Source organism: Brassica oleracea, chromosome C7, assembly GCF_000695525.1.
Source record: "Brassica oleracea var. oleracea cultivar TO1000 chromosome C7, BOL, whole genome shotgun sequence".
Classification (NCBI taxonomy): domain Eukaryota; kingdom Viridiplantae; phylum Streptophyta; class Magnoliopsida; order Brassicales; family Brassicaceae; genus Brassica; species Brassica oleracea.
Genome location: NC_027754.1, coordinates 37,501,500 through 37,512,083, shown reverse-complemented (window position 1 = coordinate 37,512,083; position 10,584 = coordinate 37,501,500). Strand labels below are relative to the sequence as shown.

Below are 10,584 nucleotides of genomic sequence, written 5' to 3'. Positions count from 1 at the left end.
GAAAGAAATAGGTGAGAAGGCAGAGAAGAATAAGAAGATTTACCAGTGATGGAGAAGAAGAAATCCGTTGTATTTGTGTATAATACAATGAATGGCGATGTGTTCTCTACTCTCTAGTTCTAGATCTGTTTCACTGCTTTGGATACAGGGGAGCATTTATTATATATACCAAGGTGCTAACTACACTTGTTATAAATCCTAAATACTAAAAATTTAGAGTTCGTACTAGATAAAATGAATTAATGATTACATCAGCCAAGCATATCATCATGTCTAAGTCGAGACAATTAGTGATAACAGATCTAAAATATTACCATCATTCATGAAGTAACGGTTTCGAAAACCTTATATTATTATAACACGGGGTCATAGCCTGTGCCTCAAACACAAGATAACTAACTAGACATAAACAACAAATCGGCGTTTCAATACATTTGGTATGTAAAATACATACGCAAAAAATGCATTATTAGCCGGTAATTTAACACGCATGCAAGCAAACTCCAACAACACGCTCCACAAATCATGACCTAGGGAGATTATTATTCATATAAAGGACACCATTATTAAGGTGTTTGACTCTCTAAAGCAATGAGGCAGCTGCTTTGTCAAGGTACCACATAGTTTCGACATGGGCAGTAAGATGAGAAGCAGGTAAGGCGAGATTGTTGTGCTTAAAGATATCAGCGATGGAGCGTGGACACTGCTCTGTGTGGTCGTCGCAAACGGCCATAAGATTGTACGAAGCCGAGTTAATGACCGGTAAAGTGAATGTGATTCTCCTAGGTGGCAGTTTTGGAGAGTCAGTAATGTGAGTGACCCATTTGTCCTTGACATTGATCTGTGGATGTCCAGGGAAGAGAGACGCCATGTGGCCATCAGGACCCATCCCTAGAAGCTGGAGATCGAACTGAGGATACTTGCCATTTGGACATAGTGGGAGTATGTTTTGCTTCACCAGGTTCCTCAAACACTCCTCGTAGAGCGCCGCGCAGTGCTCCGCGTTACCATCAGCGGCATAGTGTTTGTCGATTGCATAGATGTTCTTATTCGGAATCCCAACCTAGATACACCCAAAAAAATGAAATTGTTTTATATGCATTACGGAATAATACATATATATATAAATATCTATACCACTTGTTATATGATAGGTGATAACTAATCGAAAAAAATAGTTAAACCTTGGAGAGAAAACCATCCATGGCGAGTTTATAGTTGCTGTCTGGATCTTCATATGCACAAACCCTCTCATCGACCCAAAAGACGTGCCACTTTGACCATTCGATTGAATCTTTGTAAGGAGGTTCCAATAACTTGCTGCAACATTTGATTAATCAAAACATCACATATTATTAGATTTTCCTATTAAAAAAAAGAAGAAGGAGAGTGAAATAGGGAAGATTTGTAGACCAGAGCCAGTCGATGAGGCCACCGCCGGAGAGAACAACTGTGAAAAGGCCCTTCTCCTTACAGAACTTGGCCGAGAGATGGGCAGTGTACTTAGCCATTGCTACCGACAATTCATCCTTGGTCTGAAACACATGCCACTTCCTGTGCCTAGCTTCTGCCATTGTTACCTATAAGAAAAGTTTGTTTGTATATGTTGTTAAGGATTGGGGTTTCTTGCTTTTTATAGAGATCGAGTGGTTATTGGAGCTGCTTGTGACTTTTGAGTTAGGTGGAAAACGTGACTTTTTATGGTGGATTATCACTGGACGTATTGTCGTTCTCACTTTTGTTTTTTTTGTTTTTTTTTCTACTAATTACTTTTATACGCTTCTGCTAGAGAATTTGCCCTACAAACAGTTTCTGAAATCAAATGATGGATTATGCTTTTTGTTTCAAATCCTCAAAGCTGGAAATCAACATTGCATTCCAGGTAATTTCACTCGAGATACTATTCACCATTACAATTTGTCACAATTTTGTTTTTTAAATAATACGAAGCAGAATCTTTAATCGCTTTTACAGCTTACTTGTTGCATTTTGTATCATAATAAGAAAATAGAAGAATGAGTTTTGTCCTCCTCAAAATTCTCTATCGTTCAAGTCCCGACCTTTATGGAAGGAGAAGTAGTTGATAAGTCATGGACCTGGTCAGAAGGGATTCGAGGCCAATCTACGATAAAACGATTTTAAAGTGGGATTGGACTTCTACCGGTGACAAACAGGAAAGAGCTAATAGTACTTGTCATCTTTCATGTGTTGGTTTGACTTCTTCTTCCTCTTTAATCTCGTGTCCTACCATTTCATAAATGTCATTTTTGTTGTCTTTTTATTATATATTTGTCATATTGAATTTGTGTTTAATTATAAAACCAATTTTTTTATGCACAAAAAAAATATATTCAAAAATTATTTTGTAATTCATTTATTATGGTCCTGATCCGTAATTCAAAGAAAGCAATTTTTTTATGTTTATTTATTTTAGATAATTAATTACTGTATATATACAATTTTAAGATAAGTTAATTTTATACATGTATTATATATTTTACAGATGTTAAACTGTTCTACCAACATATTATATTTTAGCATAAAATATTTTATATTTATGAAAATAAAATATATTAACTTATCAATTTAAAATAATTTTATCATATTTTTAGTTCAATATAATGGTTTTCTTTTAAAATGGTAGATGTTATTATAAATAGATAAAATAGGACATGATTTTATTTTTTTCATTTTATAAAAGATAACAGTATATATATATATTAATTTATAATAACATTTCATTACTAACTACGAAATTAATGAAAATATTTATGTAGAATTTTGATAGTTAAGATCTTGTTATAATCTTTTTCAAAAGATTTGTTAGAATTTTTAAATATAGATATTTTTAATTTAATTTAAAAGATATCAAAAGATATTATGATTTAAGTAATTATAAATTTTATATTATATTAGTATTAAGGAAACACATTTAATAAAAATTTTAAGTGATGATCTAAATAAATTATCACACATGAAAAAAATCATCATTTCTATTTTAATAGATAAGATATATTTTTTTTTTTATCACATAAGATATGTATAACGTTGGTATAACTGGTTAACCGGCAATATAGTCACACCAAAACCATAAGATAAAAGGTAATTTGAATTAAACTTGTGGTCGAGATTTTCACATAAAATGTTTAGACTAAACCGGTGCTATAATTTTATAATAAAATGTTTAGAACAAACCGAAGCTAGAATTTTATAATGTTAGGTTTGACTTCCGTTTATTCAGTGGTTAAGTACATTCAATAAGTTGCACGTTATAATTCTATTTATTTGAAGATAATTTATGCTGGTTATCCAAACCAGAATTTTAGGTGTATTGTTGTCATATAGTTTCGATTAGTTAGGCATAATAATGATAAGATTAGAGATTAAATGTGACATGACTTTTTAGGAATAGGTCCATTAGATCTATTTTTAAAAAAATCACACATGAATCAAGGTTGTGACTTCTGTTTTAATATATAAGATGCTAAAAAAGTCCAAATATTTTAAAAAATAAGTAGGGATAGAGGCCCAAAAATTTTAAGTTGTTCATAGATACAGTAGAACTTCTATAAATTAATAATGTTAGGCTTTAAAATTTTATTAATTTATAGAGATATTAATTTACAAAAGTTTCATTTTTGAGATTTTTTCTATTTTTTCTATTTTTGAATATTTTTATTAATAAAATAAAAAAAATATTTGATTTTACCGTATATACATTATTTAAATTTTAGAAATTTGACTTTCATATTATTTTATTATCTTATTTGGTGTATATTTTTATGTTTCATAGAATTATTATGTGGTTATCAATAATTAAATATTATCAAAATATATTAAAATATTAAGAAAAATAAAAGTATTTTCTTTGTGAATATAAAACAACCAATATAATGTTTAGTTTTTACTTATATAATTAAAAAATATATAGAGATAGATTATTAATTTATGATTTTAATGGGACTATATATTTACATGAGAGTTTTAAAAATATTATTATCTTATTATTTTATTGATTTGTGTCATATTTTACAGGGTCTTAAGTTGGAACCGATAAAATTTATTAATTTATAAAGATTATTAATTTATCGTGTATTAATTTATAGAGGTTCTAAAAATTAAAAAAGTACACGTGAGATATATGTGTTGCAATGCATCATGTGATATGGTAAAATCCATGTTCGAAACTACGCTAGGCGCTAGTCGGGCGGTGAGTCCGGGCCTAGCGAGTTACCGAAAAATCGGGGATTAAGCGGGATATACGCGGGGATTAGTTTTTTATTATTTTTTAATTATAAAAACATGTATATATATAAATATATGTGAATTATGCATGTAAGAACATCGTAGTCCAGTGGTTCGGGTGGAATTGGTAGGTGCGAGAGGTGATGGGTTCGAATTATATGCAGTGTGTGTTTTCTTTTCCATTTAAATTAGCGCGATTTTGGACAAAAGTTTTAAAAGATCACTTAACTTGTCCCACATCGGTAATATAGGAGTAGGAGAAGTCTTCAAGTCACTTATAAATACATGTTAAGGTCTTAGATTTTAATTTGTTAAGTGGGCTTCTAACATAGCCCAAACTTTAAAAAGAAAGTCCAAACTTTTGTTTGATAATAATCGGATTTCAAAACCGATTAATCGGATTTAAACGATTAATTGACCGATTAGTCGGGGTTTGACCGATTAAATGGTAGTCCGATTTACTGCACCGGTTTGGTCATAGTCGGGGCGGTGGGGTTGCGCATAGCGCCTAGTCGGCCGATTAATCGGCTAGGCGCCCGCGTTTTTGAAGCGACGTTTTTGTAATTATCGTAGTTGCCTAGTTGGTTGCTAAATACGTTTTGTTTGGTCAAAGAAATTCACTTAACCGCTTGCCTATTGATTCCTAGCATTTCGGAATGCACCAAACAACCAGTTTGAGAAGCATAATCGATTATGCAAACCGAACCAAAAATAACACCTCTCCAAGTTTCTCCTATAATTTACGCTAGCTTTTGATCCGCGCATCCGCGCAAATATTTATTCTTCGTTATTATATTTTTTCACTTTTAATAATATCATAAACATAGTTATCCATGTGTCTAGTTACAGATCCATACATCTATCTATTTTTTTAGATAATTACATAAAATAATTAAGTAACATAAACTAATACTAATATATGTTTAATTAACTGAAAATAGTTTATCATTAATATTATTGAAATGTTTTATTTATTTTCTTATATTTAGTTGAATATAATATATTTCAATTAAAGAAAAAAAAACTATAAATTAATTTTTACATATATAATATGATTTCTAAAATGCAATTACACATTTTCTTAAAAACTGCTTATTTTCAAAAGATTTGCTGGGGCTTATTGAATCAAGGATTTAAAAAAAAAACTTATTAATTTTTATTTAAAATAAAATTTTTATTTTAAAATTATTAATATTTAATATTTTTATTGTTTTATGAAATATATAAAATATGTAAATGTTTTTTAAATCAATTTGAAATAAATTTTTATTATTTTTTCATTGCAAATAGTTTTATTTCCTTTTTAAAAATGTGCATTTTTTTATTTTTTTCAAAAAAAAGTTTCAAATACCATCATAAGAGGTGGTATTTCAATTCATTGTTTTCTACTATAAATACGATCCGAACCCACCAAATCACATTTGATAAATTTTATTTACAAAATTCATATTTTCCAATAAGCTAGAATTTGAGAGAACTTATACAAATGACTAATCCAATAAGCTTGGATTTCATATGGAATTTATAAATGTTAGATACAATAAGAGGGGGTTTGAAGAAAAAAAAATCGTCTTAAATCATTGATCCAATAAAATTAAGGTTTGTGATTGTTTCATTTTACATGGAATATTAACAATTAATACCCACACTACAAGAAAACATAATCTTAACGAGGGCGGTTTTCCTCGTTAGTTTGTCGTAAAAGAGGCTTTACGACGAATTAGCGAGGAAGCGCGTTTGCTCGTTACTCATCTGTCGTAACACATATTTCCTCGCTAATTCGTCGTAACTTAGCGAGGAATATATTTCGTCGTAAAGACGAAGTAGAGCTTTTCGTCGTAAAGACCACGTCAATATTCTACGTAAGGACGTCGCTATATTTCCTCGAAAATACCTCGAAACGAGTTCCTCGTAATCTACACGTAAATACCTTGAAAGCGTTTCCTCGCAAAATACATATACAAGGCCAATGGAGTTCTTAAAATATGTATTATATATATATATATATATATATATATATATATATATATATATATATATATATATTATATAAGTATAAATATTTATGGGATCCACAATTTAGAGTATTTATCTACTCTGCCAACAAAGTAGTTACAACATAAATTTACTTTGGAAAACTGAACCGTGCTGTCTGAATATGTGAACTAGATTCAAAGTTCTAACCACCAACTTCGATTTTCTCTACCATACTTTCTTCTTCTTTTTTTTTCCCATATTTTCTTCATGTGAAACGTGTTCTCTACCGAACTCAGAATTGTTGTTTACTCAGTTTTAACATCTTACATGAATTGTGTTGCATGGCATATGGGGCAAGGGGGCATGGCCCCGGGACCCACATACTTTTTAACAAAAAAGTGCTAAAAAAGAGTCCAAATATTTTAAAAATAAGTAGGGATAGAAGCCCAAAAATTTTAAGTTGTTCATAGATACAGTACAACTTCTATAAATTAATAATGTTGAACTTTAAAATTTTATTAATTTATAAAGATATTAATTTACAAAAGTTTCATTTTTGAGATTTTTCTATTTTTGAATATTTTTATTAATAAAATAAAAAATATTTGATTTTACCGTATATACATTATTTAAATTTTAGAAATTTGACTTTCATATTATTTTATTATCTTATTTGGTGTATATTTTTATGTTTCATAAAATTATTATGTGGTTATCGATAATTAAATATTATCAAAATATATTAAAATATTAAGAATAATAGAAGTATTTTCTTTGGGAATATAAAACAACCAATATAATGTTTAGTTTGTACTTATATAAACAATATATAGAGATAAATTATTAATTTATGATTTTAATGGGACTATATATTTACATAAGAGTTTTAAAAATATTATTATCTTATTATTTTATTGATTTGTGTCATATTTTACACGGTCGTAAGTTGGAACCGATAAATTTTTTTAATTTATAGAAATTATTAATTTATCGAATATTAATTTATAGAGATTCTAAAAACTAAAAAGTACACGTGAGATATACGTGTTGCAATGCATCATGTGATATGGTACAATCAACCGTGAAGCAACGTTTTTGTAATAATCGTAGTTGCCTAGTTGGTTGCTAAATACGTTTTTTTTTTTTTTTGTCATCAGCATAAACAGACTCATACAGACTCTGTGAATCAAACTGAAAGATGTTGGTCCATGTGAACGACGAAATACGGCTGTTTCCTGGCACTACGTGCTAGGCTATCCGCGTTTGTATTTTGCGTTCTTGACACATGGATAATCTCTGATCGAGAAAAACTTTCCTTCGGGACTTTAATATCTTCTAAATAACTTGCAAAAGCTGGTCATTCTTCTGGTTCCGAAACCATCTTCACCAATTGAGAACAATCTGTTGCAAACGTAACCTGAAATTGACGTAAGTTCCTCATACATTCCATTGCCCAAAGTAATGCCTCCATTTCCACATGGAGAGGAGATAGACTAGCCCGAACATTCCTTGCCCCCATCAGTCCATTAAAGCCTTCTAAAGTACTGAACCACCCTTGTCCAGAGAAACCATCATTCTCTTTTCATGACCCATCTATGAAACACCACTGACCTTGGATTATCGGTAATGCCGGAACCTCTGCATGTGCCCTAGTCCTCTGTTCTTTTGCTATATGCGCTTCAGACCATAGTGTGGACTCTGTTTCTGCTACTTTAAGCGTATCTATGGGATCCATATCAAGGTTACTAAAAACTTTGTTACTTCTTCCTTTCCAGATATACCATAAAATCTTTGCAAACTGGTGATCCTCTAATTGCGGAGGAACTCTCCAGAAAAGATGATCCATATTTGTAAAAAGAGACCTTGTTGGGAAGATAGCTGGGTTTGACGGTATCTTTGAAAGTGCCCAAACCTGGAGTGCTGGATGACATTCAAAAAACACATGGTTAATTGATTCCTCATCAGCTCCGCATCTTGCACAACATATATCACCAGTTATCCCTCGTGCTTTCAAATTCTTCTTGACTGCTACACATCATGTTACCAGTTGCCATAGAAAATGTTTAATCTTTGGAGGACAGTGTACTTTCCAGCAGAAAGCCTTTAAGGCATCAACTGAAGGTCCAAACATCACTGGGGGTCGTTCTCTATCTGGATAAACTCGCTCTACCTGATATCCTGATTTGACCGTATATTTCCCATTGTTTGTGAAATGCCAACCATCTCTATCAACCCTCTGAACGCTACTCAAAGGTATACTTTCTATAATTTTCACATCCTGTGGGTCCACTAAAGCCCGAATTGCCTGCATGTTCCAATGTCGCGAAGTAGGATCAATTTGAGAATTCACTGTTAGGTCAGGGTACTGATTATGTTATTTTTATTTGCTGGTATCGGGCGAGTGGTTGGGAGCCAGGGATCATTCCATACTGATATAGAGGATCCTGATCCCACCCATTTGATTAGTCCTTTGCTAACCAGAGATCTAGCAGATGTGATACTCCGCCAGCCATATGACGGAGAGTATGAGCGAATCGGCTCCAGGGGTGATGCGTTCCTGTAATACCGACCTTTGAAAACACGAGAGAATAAAGTATTAGGCTTTTCAATCAAACGCCATAATTGTTTACCAAGCATTGCTGTGTTGAAATCAGTGATGTCTTTAAACCCCAATCCTCCTTCCTCCTTACTAACACAAACCTTGTCCCATGATTTCCAATGCATTCCTCTTGTACTTCCACCTGGACTCCACCAAAATTGCGCTACTGCATTTGTCAATTTCTTCGCGGTTGCCTTCGGTAATCTATAACAAGACATCACGTGATTTGGTAGTGTTGTAACTACTGATTTAGTAATTACTTCTTTTTCTCCTTTCGTGAAAAATTTGAAAGTCCACCCGTTGACACTTTTGTTAAGTCTATCTTGCACAAAGCTGAAAACCTGAATCTTTGAGCCCCCAAGATTCTCTGGTAATCCTAAATAAGTTTTCATTCCTCCAACATTATGAATCTCCAATATATCTCTTAATTCCTGTCTAACTGATTCCTCAATCTTGTGCCCAAATTGGATCGAAGACTTATCAAAATTAAATAGTTGACCTGATACCATCTCATATTCCTTCAAAATCCGGAGAATAGATTGACATTCTTCTCTTTGTTCTTTGCAAAAGAATAGACTGTCATCCGCAAAAAGCAAATGAGAGATTGATGGGCATGCTCTGGCTACCTTCATGCCTGTCAGTTGTTTCTCACACTCCGCCTTTTTAATATTCACAATCAATGCCTCAGTACAGAATATAAACAAATAAGGGGATAAAGGATCTCCTTGTCTTAATCCTCACTGTGGGATAATGAGACCCCGTGGTTGGCCATTCAGTAAAACTCAATATTGAACCGACGATATACATTCCATCATTAACTTAATCCAGTGAAGATCAAAGCCCATCTTTTCTAGTAAAGCCTGAATAAAGTCTCATTCTACTTGGTCATACGCTTTACTCATATCCGTTTCAATTGCCATATACTTTCCTTGACATGCCTTGTTAGCACGTAACCCATGAAACATCTCCTGGGCTATAAGAATATTATCAGTTATCAAACGCCCAGCCACAAAAGCCGATTGGGTTTCTGAAACGAGGGACGGAAGACACAATTTTAATCGCTGACATAAAACCTTCGATATAATTTTATACCCGACATTGCATAGGCTAATTGGCCGCAGCTCTGTCATCCTCGTTGGCCTCTCCGTTTTTGGAATCATACATATATTGGTAATATTTAACATTGGATCCATTTCTCCGGAAACCAAAAATTGTTTACCATTTCTGCTAAATCCTTCTTAATAATATGCCAAGAATGTTGGAAAAAGAGGGCTGTCATGCCGTCCGGATTTCTACCAAATCATTCTTAATAATATGCCAGGAATGTTGGAAAAAGAGAGTTGTCATGCCGTTTGGTCCTGGTGCCTTTTCTGGATGCATCATAAACAAAGCCTCTTTAACCTCACTCTCAGTTGCTAACCTCAACAAAAGTTGGTTCATCTGAGGAGTGATCCCCGTTGTTACCTCTACGAGAAAACTTTCAAACTCTATAGGTGAAGTGGTACTGAATAGATCTTCAAAGTAGTCTACAACCACTTTTTCCACCCCATTATCCTCTGTAATCCAATTCCCCGCAGCATCATGTAATCCAACGATCCTATTACGAACTTGTCGTTGCTTAGTTAAAGCGTGATAGAATTTTGTATTAAGATCCCCAGAAGAATACCACATATTCCTACTTTCCTGATGCCAATACTCTTCTTCATCCTTATATGCCTCTGATAATTTCCTAGACACCTCCACTATGTCCTCTTGCGATCTTG

General features: G+C 32.6%; 1 protein-coding gene across 1 annotated transcript; it reads right to left on the bottom strand.

Moving 5' to 3' along the window:
• Positions 1–325: 325 nt before the first annotated feature.
• On the bottom strand, positions 326–1,663 carry LOC106301223 (probable 6-phosphogluconolactonase 3). Its single transcript, XM_013737575.1, has 3 exons — positions 1,414–1,663; positions 1,185–1,320; positions 326–1,063 (listed from the first exon to the last, which is right to left on the bottom strand). Exons 1-3 carry the CDS (start codon positions 1,572–1,574, stop codon positions 584–586), a joined length of 777 nt encoding a protein of 258 aa, XP_013593029.1. The 5' UTR covers positions 1,575–1,663; the 3' UTR covers positions 326–583.
• Between the last annotated feature and the right edge of the window lie 8,921 nt (positions 1,664–10,584).

Coding starts and splice junctions, on each gene's coding strand:
- LOC106301223 (XM_013737575.1), bottom strand. CDS start 1,574: ATGGCAGAAGCTAGGCACAGGAAGTGGCATGTGTTTCAGACCAAGGAT. Junction 1,321..1,413: donor GGCCTCATCGACTGGCTCTG/GTCTACAAATCT, acceptor CAAATGTTGCAG/CAAGTTATTGGAACCTCCTT. Junction 1,064..1,184: donor TGGATGGTTTTCTCTCCAAG/GTTTAACTATTT, acceptor GGGTGTATCTAG/GTTGGGATTCCGAATAAGAA.